Genomic DNA, 13,031 nt, shown 5'->3' with positions numbered 1-13,031 from the left:
CTCTGCTGAGCTGACGGTGGACACGGGGCGCGAGTCTCCTGGGAGGACTTCCCCTCTGCCCCAGGCAGGCAAGTGTGCCCAGGACTGAGCTCACTTAGGAGTCACGGCCCCGGCTTGGTGGGGGTGGGGGCAGGGCCAGGGGGTATCACCAGACTGTGGTCCAGCAGGACGCTGAGCCCGGAACCCACGCCCAAAGCTCCCCTACCCACACCTCCTCCCCTCCTGTGCCCCGAGGCTCCTGCTGAGACGCCTCCCCCAGGGAGCCCAGTAGGCCCCCACCAAGGGCTGGGCGTGGCGTCCACTGGGCCCCCCACAGCCGTCCGGGGGCTCGGCAAAGGCAGGGCTTCCGCTCAGGGGCGCCCCTGGGCCCTGGGAGTCCCCGCCTGGCCCTTGCAGTCGGGGCCGGCACTGGACACCGCAGGGCTCAGCCCTGTCCAGGAAGGGACTAGAGACGGAGGGGGAAACGGGGCGTCCCGAGTGGCAATCACACGAGAGCCCCTCCCACAGGAGCCGGGCAGACACCGGGTCCCAAGGAGGCGGCAGCGACAGGATGGCAGCAGGCCCCCCGCAGCCAGACTCCGGACAGGGAGCTCCCAGCAGCCGGAGCACACGCCGCCCGCAGGGGAGCCGCTGGTGGGCGGCCTACCACAAGCTCGGCAGAGCTGCCCCAGGGTCCCCCGTCCCAGGGTGCGGGGCCAGAGCACGTCAGCTGGAGGGGGCGGGCGTGTGGAGGCTGATCTCTTGTGGGGGGGGGTCTGGGACCAGGCCAGGGGGGCAGGGTACTTACCACACTGTAAGGTCCCCCGTGCTCGGGAGGGACCAGCAGGAGAGGAGGGGCGCTGCGGGCTCCTGCCCAGTGGCCAACAGGGAGCCGGAGGCAGGCGGGGGGCGGCCCGTCCCCACCGTGACCTGAGCTGGAGAGACGCCCACGCGGTGGGCCCAGGGCCCCGCAGATGCCCGTAGCACCCCGCACCACCCGGCCCCAGGAGGCACCGTGCCTCCACCTCCACTCAGACCCCTGCACAGGACCCATCGTCAGCCCGCGTGCCCTCCTCAGGGCCCTCCGGGGGCTCCCACTCACCCGGACTCCACACCTGAGACACGGAGCACGGCCCCAACTGGCCATGCAGGTCTGAGACACAGACGTCCAGCCCCCTGGCTTCCCGGGGACCCCTCCTCCCTGGACCGAAAGCTCACAGCCCCAGCCTCGCTCCATCACTGCTGGGGAGCAGGGCCACCCGAAGAGAGCGGCTTCTCACAAAAGGTTCCCAGGGCCCCCATCACAGCACCCCCACTGCTCCCTCCTGGCCCCCCATCACAGCCCCCCAGCCCCCCACTGTGCCCCCAGGGCCTGCATCACGGCACCCCCATTGCCCCCCAGCAACTCATCTCCCCATTGCTCCCCCCGGGCCCCCATCACGGCACCCCGGCCCCCACCGCCCCCCCACGGCACTCTCCCCTGCCCCGTCCCCTCCGCGCAGTCCGCCACACCGGCCCTCCTGGACCCACTCGGCCCCGTTGTGCGGCACAACTGCCCTCTGCCCCAACGTGTCCTGGCACCCCAGGTCCCCTTTCTCAGCCACACCACTACCCTCCATCTGGGAGGGGACAGCCTGTCAGGGCTGAAGCCAGGGGAGAGCAGGGTCACTGAGCAGGGCCGGCCCCGGGCTCAGCTGCTTCTCACCACAGACCCAGGGTCAGCCCGGGGCCCCCGCGCGCCTGGCACCAAGCCACCACTGTTATCTGCTCGTGGGTCCCACCTCACGGCCCACCCCCCACAGAGGGGCCCCGGGAGCCCACGCGGCTTCACAACAAGCTCCCTTTTCCCACAGCAGGGGCCCTGCCCTGCTCCACGAGCCTGCGTCTCCCCCTGAGATGGGCACCGGGTGCGCCTGCTCCTCGGGAATGAACCCAGAGAACGCAGCGCGGACCCGCAGGCTCGTTCTCAACGAAGCTCGCCAGGCTTCACTGCTCACCTGGGCTGCAGCTGTAGGGAGGCGCTGCAGGGGCGTCCCCCGGCCCACCTGGACCTCACGCAGCCACGGAGAAGCCCTCAGGGCGAGCGTGGGCTCTGCTTCCACTTGTCTGCCCGCAGCGGTCCCCAGGAGGTGCCCAGGCCCCAGAGCCCCAGGGGTCTGCATCACAGAAGCCCAGCCAGGGGGTCCGCACACCCTTGACACCCCTGGACGCCCAGCGTCCCTCCTGGACCACCAGCCAACCCGGTTCCAGGACGTCCAGACACCGCAGGCAAACCTCCAACGTCGATGGAGTTGCCGCGCCAGCCACAGGGACGTGGGGGGGAGAGGGTCGCGTCAGAGCCGGGGGGTGCAGCCCGCAGCCGTGCCAGGCCCCCCACAAACCACAGCACCTCCCAGAGGCCTGGCCGGCACCCCGCCACTCTGCAGCACGCACAGGCCTGGAGCCAGGCCGCCTGATGGGGGTGGGGGTGAGGTCCGCTTGCACACCCCCGGCCGAGCCCTGGAGGAGCCCGCTGCACCGAGCCTCCTGACCCGCCAGGGCTGCGTCGCACCCCCTGAGGAAGACTCTGTGTTCGCTCTCCTCCAAAAGAGAACTGGAAAGCGCTCTCCTCAAAGGTCTGACGACATGCCTCCTCTTTATTCCCATCGCAAATAACCTAACAGGAAACCCCGCTGGGCCCCCAAGGAGCCGTCTCTTCCACATGAGGACGGCGGTTCTGTGCTCCCGTTGGGCCGAGAGGACCCACAGGACGGGGCGCCCCAGCCCCCGGCAACCGTCCCAAGCAGCGGCTGGTGTGGCCTCTGCAGATGGAGCGCTGGCCACTGGCTGAGCCAAGCCCGAGGCCCTGGGGAGTGCGGCCAGCTTTCTCTCCGGGGAGCTGGTGCCCAGGAGGAGGCTGTGAAAGGGGACCGAGGTCGGGAAAGCCGGGCTCACCGTGGGTTCCCTACGGACTTGCTCCTCTGCCGACAGAGGCGGGCGGGGGGGGGGGTCCTCCCTCTGTACCAGCTTCTTCCCTGGAATGACCTACACCATCACCCCAAAGCCGGCACGACACTGCGGCTGCGGTCACCCCAGCATGGCCCCAAGGGTGCAGCAGCCCCCCAACTCAGTCACTCACTAACAGACCCCTGAAGCCTTCCATGACACCCCCACCCCGGGCAGGCCTCTGCCGGCAGTAACAGGCCCAGACACCCTCCGCCGTCTCAGGCATCAGCGCCAGACCCTCAGCCTTTCCAGAGCACCCAGAAGCCTCCCGGGGGCTCATTCGGAGTGGAGCCCCACCACCAGCTGCCACGTGGGCCCCGCTCCACCCTCACCCCTCTGGGGGGGCCGGCTGGTGCATGCCCCAGCGCCGCGTGGTCAGCCATGGTATTTGGGAACGTGCTCCACACCCAGCTCGTCTCCCACCAGAGCCGGGCTGGTGGGAGGGCACGCGGTTCACGGTGGTGACTGTGGTCCACTCACCTGCCAAAGCGTGGCAGCCCTTAACCCACGTCGCAACCAGACGGAGCAGAACGTCTGGAGCCCAAGCTGAGGCCCCGGAAAGCAAACTGGGACAGAACAGCCCATCCCATCCCCTGGCATGCTAAGGCAGAAAGGCGCAGACTGGCCGCCGCCCAACAGAAGATACGGCACCATCGCCTCGAGGGTGGCTGCAGGGCTGGGCAGCGAGGCTCTGGGAAGGGACGGGGCCTGAGGTCCCAGCTGCTGTGGGTCCACGGCTCCTCACTAAGGGCCTCCCCGTGGGGGCGTCACCAGTCCAGATGGGGATGCGTGCCCCACAGACAAAGCAGGCAGGGACAAAGGAGCCCAGTGCCAACAGGAGGCAGGACGCGGCCTGTTCAGGTGGCTGAGGGCAGAGGCAGCCAGAACCCAGGCCACCGAAGCTCACAGCCACGTTTGGGCAAAGGGCAGTGCCTCTGAGGGGCACCCCACCTACAGCGCTCTGTCTTCAGGGGCAGCGACACCCGAGCCCACACGGCTCTGCTCCGGCCTCGTGTGCACACAGGGCTGCCCCTGCTGGGCGGGAACCACCCCACGGAAGCTGGAAACAGAGCCGGGATGGGAGACCGCTTGGCTGAGAGACCGGCACGTCTGCCCGAGCAGAAGAGGCCAGGCCAGGGAGCCCCACTCTGTGCCGGCCACTGGGGGCCCTCGCTGCTGGAGACCTGAGCCCCTCCTGCAGACCTCACGAGTCCCAGCCCCTCCGCTGCTTCCCCACGCCCCGCCAGTGGGACAAAGGTGCAGGCCGCCAGGAGCACCCCTCCTGAGAACAGTTGGGGGCAGCCCCACAGCAGGGAGGCGCCATGGCCTGGCTGGGGAGAGGACGGAAGGCCGGTGGGGCAGCGGGGACCAGCCAGCCGCCGCGGGCCCGACAGGAAGGAGAGTAGGCACGCCCAGTGCACAGCGTCCCCGTCACCGCGCAGCTCCAGGCGCCGCCAGGACCCAAGCTGGCCTGACTGTGCAGGAGACCCTGGACCTTGGCCTGACCTCCAAGGGGGAGAAAGACCAGCCCAGCAGAGCGGCTGCTGCGTGCCCGCCGCGCTGAGGGGCTCCCGGAGGATGTGCACCTCTCACCCCGGGGGCACAGCAGCGGGCGGGGCCACGTGGAGCACACAGAGCTTCACCGGAAACCCTGTTTCACAGGCACGGAGGTCCTCGCAACGCGTCCTGGGCCTCCACAAAGCTCCCCGGCCGAGGCCGCTTCGGGGGAGAACGGGACTCAGCTTCCAGAGACACCCGCGCTATTCTGGGGCGGCTCTCGGCCACTGTCAGGCACCAGGCACAGGTGCTGGGAGGGGCCAGCGGCTCACGCACTCACCGCCCTCCGTATCCTGGAGCCCAAAATACCCAGCGCCGGCAGGAACAGCTGTAAGCCAATTCCCACCGAAGCCGGAAGCCCAGGGGCCGGACTGCAACGTCCAACGGGCCCAGGCCGTGCCCGTGGGGGCCACGCCGGGCCGGTGGGGCCTGGGTGGGCAGCGGTGCCAGGACACGGCCTCAGAGGGTCCCGTCCTGCCGCCCACCTGCCCGAGCACCCCTACCTCGGCGGCCACGGGTCACTCTGGCCACAGCAAGTGACGCTCAGGCTCCCAAGGGATCCCCAAGACCCGATCTAGAGCCTCCACGTGCAGAGACCCCCACTCTCCAGACTGCTCTCTGAGGCAGACCCCAGCCCCGCCCACCTGCACAAGGCCCCCCTCACCCACCACGCTGGGGGGAGGGGAGCCAGGGTTGATGCCTGGATCCTGGGAAGACAGGAAGGGCAGTGTGCCCGTGAGCAGGGCCCAAGCAGCTGACTGCCCATCGCAAAGCGTCACGGGAGACACCGCCTGCCTCAAGCAGCTGCCTCCTTCCACACTCACCCTCGAAGGCCGCACTTCTCAGCACTGAGCCCACCTTGCCACCTGCTGGGGGAGCAGCCCACCGCCCAGGTGTGCGCGGGGCCTGGCACTGCCATCGTGGGGGCAGGAAAGGCGGTGACCACGGCAAGGGGCCGGGCCTCCCCCGAGACCCATCCGCAGGCCTCGACGGCTGAGGCCAGATGCCCAGGTCTCCCCTCAGCGCAGCTCGCACCTCTTGAGAGCCCCAAAAGCCCAGCCCACTCTCAACCCCGACCTGCCCTCCCCACCCCACCCACATCCAAACGCCCTCAGCCTCCAGCTAAATCCACGCCCACCAAACAGATCCACGGCCTCCCAGGAACTCCAAACTCGGCCTCATGCTCAGCCACAGGCACCTGCCCAGCACCGCTCCATCACGGCTCTGCCCGCAAAGGGGACAGCCCATCCCACCCGCGCGCAGGCCCTCCTGCAGGCTGGGGTGCCGAGCAGCGCGGACACGTTTCCACAGGGAGGAGGGATGAGGACTGGCTGCTGAAACAGGGAGGCGCACAGCCTGCCTGGCGGCCAGTCTGTGACACCAGAGGAAAGGGGAACCGCACGCCCACCGGGTCCAGAGGCAAGGCGAGAGCCGGGGAGAGGAGAGCGCCTGAGAGCTTTCCGGGACTCATGAGAACCACCCACCCAGAGCCCAGAGGCAAGTGACCCCAACTCAGGAAAACCACCCACCCAGAGCCCAGTGACCCCGACTCAGGAAAACCACCACCCAGAGCCCAGTGACCCCAACTCAGGAAAACCACCACCCAGAGCCCAGAGCCCAATGACCCCAACTCAGGAGAACCAACTGCCCAGAGCCCAGGGACCCCAACTCAGGAGAACCACCTGCCTCAGAGCCCAGAGCCCAATGACCCCAACTCAGGAGAACCACCGCCCAGAGCCCAGGGACCCCAGCTCAGGAAAACCACCCACCCAGAGCCCAGTGACCACAACTCAGGAAAACCACCTGCCCCAGAGCCCAGAGCCCAATGACCCCAACTAAGGAGGACCACCCACCCAGAGCCCAGAGCCCAATGACCCCAACTCAGGAGAACCACCGCCCAGAGCCCAGGGACCCCAACTCAGGAAAACCACCTGCCCCAGAGCCCAGAGACCCCAACTCAGGAAAACCACCCGCCCCAGAGCCCAGTGACCCCAACTCAGGAAAACCACCCACCCAGAGCCCACTGACCCCAACTCAGGAGAACCACCGCCCAGAACCCAGAGCCCACTGACCCCAGCTCAGGCACACAAGAGAACCGGCCCCCGCCCCCCGCCCCCGGACACCAAAGAGGTGGCCGCAGAGCCACCGGGGAGGAGGACAGACCTTCGAGCCAGGCGCACGCGACTGATGCTGGCCTCACGAGAGCCCAGCTGAGAGCCGGGCTGGGGAGACGCCACCGGGGACCCCGGGGCCGGCAGGACACCCCTGGGACAGCGGAGAACACCTCAGACACACTGAAAGACGATGAGCTGTCTGCGGGTCCTCACTAAAGAAAGTCCTAAAGATGCATTCTCAGACAGAAGAAGGAGGGAAAACGGGGATTCCCTGGTAGCTCAGCTGGTAAAGAACTGGCCTGTAGTGCAGGAGACCCCGGTTCTATTCCTGGGCCGGGAAGATCCCCTGGAGAAAGGAGAGGCCGCCCACGCCAGTGTTCTGGCCTGGAGAACCCCTTGGACTGCATAGCCCATGACGTTGCACGGAGTCAGACACGACTGAGCGACTTTCACTTCTCACTTCCAAGATGCAAAAGGGATTTAAAAAGCGGTGAGCTTTGAGATTAATCGAGTATTACCAATAGAAACAGAGAAGGCAATGGCACCCACTCCAGTGCTCTTGCCTGGAAAACGCCATGGACGGAAAAGCCTGGAGGGCTGCAGTCCATGGGGTCGCTAAGAGTCGGACACGACTGAGCGACCTCACTTTCACTTTTCACTTTCATGCACTGGAGAAGGAAATGGCAACCCACTCCAGTGTTCTTGCCTGGAGAAACCCAGGGACGGTGGAGCCTGGTGGGCTGTCTATGGGGTCGCACAGAGTCGGATACGACTGAAGCGACCTAGCAGCAACAATAGAAAGTAATAACAATAATCTCGTATGGGCTCAAAAAGACGTTAAAATGCTCTAAACAAAAGCATGTGAACGTGAACCTGACAGGTCAGAACACTGTGGTCTAAGGTCCCTCTGTTGTTCAGGAAAACAATTTACAGTTGACTCTGAAACACAACAGCAAGCACGCAATGTACACGGTCACCACGAAAGGGACAGAAATAGGGACAAGTTTCAAACTAATAAGAAATGGAAGGTGCACAGTAAGGTACAACGAAAAAGAGAAACTTAGGGAAAAAAAGGATCCTAAGGACAAAAACGCAGTGGTAGGCATGAACCCAACCGCCAGCAACTTAGACAAATAACAACGGACTGAATGTCCTGATTAAAGAATAGAGACTGTCAGATCAAACGAAAATGAAATCTAGATGGTGCCAAATAAAAAGCACACAGCCAGCGTACGAGGACTCAGGAAAGCTTAAAGAGACACGGCGGGAGAGACACGCAGGCAGGCAACATGTGAGGACACAGGAAAGCTTAGAGACACAAGGCGGGAGACACGCAGGTGGGCATCTCCCACAGACAGCTGAGCGCGGTGCCGCCACCAAGTCTCCCAGGAGGAGAAGCTCCAATGGGTGCCGAGTCAGCCGTGAGCACTCGGGGCCTGTGACTCCACAGGGCTGCGATCTGAAGACAGAGCTCCAGGGGGAACAGACAGCCCCCTCCAGGCTCGGAGACTCTTCCCTGCTTCCCAAGTAGACAAGAAAGGTAACAAGCCTTGAAGACACTGTAAGCCGAGCATGACCCACAGGGACAGGCATCAAACGTGGCACCACCAAGTGCCAAACGCACAGCCCTCTTCACGACAAGCAGAACACGCACGAACGCTGGCTTCAAACGGAGCCCCAGAGCAAGTCCTGAAACACCCTACGGACCTGGGGTCACACTGACCACCCTCTGTGACCACAACACAACTAAGTCAGGAACAATCAAAAGAGAAGAAACAACTTCAGCGATGGAAAAATAATAGAAGCAAGTCTGGATACAAAGAAACTTTGAAATATCCCACCGTGTTAAAGAAGGAAAAACGGAAAATTTTTTAAAAGATTTTAAACTCAACAACTCTACGCATAAAAGCTTGTGAAATGCAGTCAAAACATTACTTATTTTGCAGCTTTAAAATTTTACAAAAGGGACTTCCCTGGTTATCCGGTTAAGAACCCACCTACCAGTGCAGGGGACACCGGCTTGATCTCTGGTCTGGGAAGACGCCACACGCTGCAGGGCAACTAAGCCCGCACTCGGCGCCAGGAGAGACCACTGCAGGGAGGCGCCCGCCCGCCGCGGTGCAGAGGAGCCCCGCACACCCCAACCAGGGAAGCCCGCGCAGCGACCAGGGCCCAGTGCGGCCAAAGGCAAACGAATACGCGAGTGATCAGAAACCAAGCACGGAAGGCAAGGAGGAGGAGGGAGGAGCTGTGAGTGCACCTTAAAGAGATCGGAACACGCGCACGTGACAGAGACAAAGAGCGTGGACGGAAAGGAAGGTGTGAACGTCCATTAAAAAACACGCCTGAGGGACCCCTGGTGAGATGCACCCGCGCGTGGACGCCCACCCGCACGGCCAACGGAAGGGACCGGAAGGGGAGAGCTCCACAGGCCCTGCAGGCATTCTTTCAGAAAAAGAACATTTGGAACAACCTTTTGCCAATCAAGTTGAAAATCAGGAAAAAATGGACAAATTCACAGAAAGATCTGTTTCTAAAGCTAACTGAAAGGCAGGGATGGGGATTCTGCAGACATTAAAGCAGCCAAGTCAGGAGCCACCCCTGGCCCAAAGCAACCTGGAGTCAGGCCCCTGACCGGCACCCTCACCGTCGCCCGGACGTTCAGAGAACAAACAGCTCCTGCTTCACACAGACACATGCAGGTATCTTGGCATCAAAATCGGATAAGGGCAGCAGATGAGCAGATTACAGACCCCAGGCAGAGATGCGACGTCCTGGGCAAAGTCTGATCCCATCTACCTGCCTGCGGGAAGGGGACCAGGGCACCACCACGCTAGCACGCTGCTATGTTTCCAAGAGGGAGAGGCAGGTTTAATGCTGGAAGACCCACATCGGCAGGGAAAGGAGCAGGACGACGCCCGGCTCTGAGAGTCTGATCACACCCAGCGCCCGCACGCTACATGTGCCTGGCGCGCCCCCGCGGAGAAACCCCAGCACAGCCTCCAAAGTGGCTGAAGGTGAAAAGGCGGGGGAGCACAGGGCCTGCACAGAACGCCGGGTGGGCGACGCCTGGGGCGCGGGGCCCACAGCGCAGCCGTGGCCCGGGCAACCGGCACTCGCCCAGCCGCAGGCTGCAGCGGGCCCAGCACGCAGACGCCAAAGCTCGCGCTCCAGCTGCAGCCCCTTCGGAGGGTGAGCCAGGCGAGGGCGCCGACAGGAGGGGCCACAGGAACGCGAGCGCTCAGTGAGCCTGCAGAGAGATCTGACCCTGTGAGACCTCAGCAGCACAGAACATGAGGGGGCAAGTGCAAGGGTTCAAAATGCCCCAGACCGGTGGGTGGGGGTGCGGCAGGAGGCTGCTCAGGGGATCCCCGCGGGAGCAGGGGCAGTGGGACACCAGGGCTGAGGGGCACTGCAGGGGGTGCAGTCTGTGCCCCAAGGCAATGCAGGAAACCGAGCCTGCCTCTGCTGCAGCCCCCGCGGGCCTGGCAGCAGCTCCCAGGGAGAGCAGAGAGCTCTCCCAACAGCCCCGGGGAGGACAGACCACAGGACAAGACCAAGGCCAACACCAGGCGCACCTTGGGTGGCACCATGGCCTTGCAGAGAAGAGGGTGCTTTCAACACAGTGCTGAAAAGGAATTACTGGCCCTTAAAAACCCACGGAGGCTCAAGTCGGGGGATAAAGCAGGAGGAAAAAACTGGCAAGAGCGATGAACAAGAATTTCGCTGACGGGGAGGTACAAGGGGCCTACATCAGTAATCAGAGAAATTCAAATTAGAACCACAATACCATTTCACACCCACCAGATTGGCAGTGATTAAAAGTCAGGCAGTGCTGGCAAGAATGCAGAGCAATGGGGACGCCAGTGGGGGTGAGCTGGCACAGCCGCTCCGGGAAGCCTCCTGGTAGTAACACCGAGCAAACGCTCCCCCCAAACGCCACTGCCAGTGCGGGAAGGCCCCGGAGTGGGTTCACCACCAGTCCAACCGGGGGCTGGCCACAGCGTTGAGACAGAGCGGAGACGCACCGCTGCCTCATGGGGCCCAGTGAGCACCCACAGCCTGCAGCTCCAGCGGTTAGAGCGGGCGCGTGCCGAGCACACGCACAGAGCGGTGCTCTGCACCCAGTCTCCAAGCAGGCAGGGTGGGCAGCCTGCCTGGAGGCCTGCTCCAGGGGGACAGTGGGGCCGGCAGCACCCACGGGGAGGGCTGCGCTGGTACGGGCAGGGGTGCTCTGCGCCCACCCACCCTACGGCCGCTGGGCCCCATACCCACAGAACAACCTGCCTGCCCTGCCCTCCGTGCCCCACACCGCCCCCCAGGCAGAGCTGTGGAACTCCGACCCCTGGCGCTGCCTGGCCCCCACCCCCTATCCCGCCCCTCCCCGCACACACACAGTAGGGTGGGCGTCCTAGGCCAGCTCCATGCCTCCCTTCCTCACTCTGGTTAAAACCTCAGTGGTCTCCTCAGAGCCCCAGGAGGCTGCACTCCTAGTTCCGGGGGGAGGGAGGGTGTATGTACGCGCCAGGAGGGGGGCATCTGTGCCCCCAGGGAGAGCAAGAGGTCTGGCGGGGGGGGGGTGCCAACAATGACAGCAGAGAGAAGGAACACTGTGGGGGGGGGGGTTCCAGCATGACCCAACACTGGGCCCAATGCCAAGACGGGAGAGAGGAGGGTGGAGACCAGGCCTGGGCAGGTGAGACCTCCCAAAGAGGAGGCACGCAGGCAGACGGCCTGCGAACACCCCACCCTCCCAGAGGCCCACAGAGGCCGGGAAGCACCCAGCCTTCCACTGGGCACAGCCACACCCTGAGCTGCAGCCCCGCGCTTGGGAGGGCGCCCCGGCACCTCTGCGTGCCCAGCACCTGCCCTGCACACCTGTTGAAGGCGCCGCAGCAGAGCCCCCTCCGCACACACGGCCACGGCCTCTGGTCCCGCCAGAGGTCTCCCCAGGGAGAGCGCTTCCTGGCTGCCTGCCCGCAGCCATCGTGGCCTGGTGTCCACTGCAGAACTAGGCCCCGGCATGACTCTTGTCTCTCTCCCCCTCAGCCTGGGAGCTTCCTCAGGAAGGACCACTGATTGGGAAAAAAACCCACAGAGCTTCCAGCTGTCAGGAGAAGCAGGGGCTGGCCACAGCGCTGCCCCATGGGTGAGCCTCCTCCAGCTATACTGCTGGGGACAGGACGCTTCCCCACCAAGTGAAGAGGGCAGCATCTCTGGCGATGGCCTGATGCAAGGAGCAGTGTTTGTGTCCAGGAAAGTCCCCAAATTGCAAAGCACAGTGCAAACAGAAAGGGCGGACGCTCCCGCCAGCAGGACAGAGGGCTAGGCCCAGACCCTCAGAAGGACGAAGGGCGAAGCAGTACAGCTGCGGTCCGGGATATGCGTGTCCTCCTGCACACTGCGCGCCCCGAGAGTGACTCCCAGGCCACTCAGGCGTGACAGTGCGGCCGGACGCAAAAGGAAATGTATGGTACCCGGTGGAGAGAGGAGACGCCACACCCTAAGTCAACTCCACCGACACCGCACCGTAGGCAGGTGCAAGGATGCCGGTCGTGCGCGAGCCAGGTGAGAGCCCGCGAGAGCCCGGGGGACCACGCGGGGCCTCAGAGAGCCGGCGCCGCTTCCTCGGCTGCACTGGACCGAAACCTCAGGGACCATCCACGCGTCCGGGCTCGCGCGCAGAGAAGGCGCGCGCCCGACGTGGGGCGCCAAGGCCACGGCCCGGGGTGGGGATCCCGGAGCGGACGGCCCCCGGGGCAGGCCCCCGGTGGGGGTCCCGGGGTGGTCGGTCCCAAGCGGGGACCCCAGGGTGGACGGGCCCGGTGCACGGCCCGCGGGGCGGGCCCGGTGTGCAGGTCCCGGGAGGCCGGGCGAGGGTGCAGGCCCGGGCGGGGGCCCGGGCGCGAGGTCCCCGGGGGCCGGTCCCAGAGGCCGGCAGGTGCGCGCGGGAACAAAGCGGCGGGCGGGCGGCGTACCTGGGCACGCAGCTGGGGCTGGAGCCGTCCACCTCCCAGGTGGCGAACAGGTTCATGGGCACCGGCGTGTTGAGCGCGGCGGGCGCGCCGGCCAGGCCCAGGCGGCCCCGCTCGGCCATGGCGCCGGCCCCCGCCGCTCCCTCGGCGGCCTGGGCTGCGGCCGGGCCGCGGACGCGCGGCGGGCGGGCGGGCTGGCCAGGCGCGCGGAGGGCGGCGGCGCGGTCACATGGCTGCCGGGCGGCGGGGCCGGCCGGGCGGGCGTCGGACAGGCCCGCGGGCGGCGACCAGGCTGCGGCCGCCCCGCCCCGCCCCGCCCCGCGCGCGCGCGCGCCCGCCGCGCGCGCCCGCCCCCGCCCGCGCCGCCGCCGCCCATTGGCTGGGCGCGCGCGCTCTCGCCGACTCGTGCCCAATCACGGCC

General features: G+C 65.6%; 1 protein-coding gene across 11 annotated transcripts in view; it reads right to left on the bottom strand.

The window, feature by feature from the left end:
• Nucleotides 1-12,932, bottom strand: part of PACS2 (phosphofurin acidic cluster sorting protein 2) — a 61,123-nt gene extending 48,191 nt beyond the window's left edge. For 7 of the 11 annotated variants that reach the window (XR_011250182.1, XR_011250183.1, XR_011250184.1 and 4 more), the window contains exon 1: nucleotides 12,614-12,911. Coding sequence is in view for 8 of the 11 variants with exons in the window: in XM_069558886.1 (XP_069414987.1) it covers nucleotides 12,614-12,732 (119 nt within the window). In the remaining 3 variants the exon portion in view is untranslated. Of the gene's footprint in view, nucleotides 1-12,613 lie in introns of all 11 variants that reach the window. The other 4 variants (XM_069558889.1, XM_069558891.1, XM_069558893.1 and 1 more) reach the window with 3 other exon arrangements.
• Between the last annotated feature and the right edge of the window lie 99 nt (nucleotides 12,933-13,031).

Source organism: Ovis canadensis, chromosome 18, assembly GCF_042477335.2.
Source record: "Ovis canadensis isolate MfBH-ARS-UI-01 breed Bighorn chromosome 18, ARS-UI_OviCan_v2, whole genome shotgun sequence".
Classification (NCBI taxonomy): Eukaryota; Metazoa; Chordata; class Mammalia; order Artiodactyla; family Bovidae; genus Ovis; species Ovis canadensis.
Note: the sequence above shows the minus strand (reverse complement) of the source record. Positions and strands in the feature narration are given on the sequence as shown.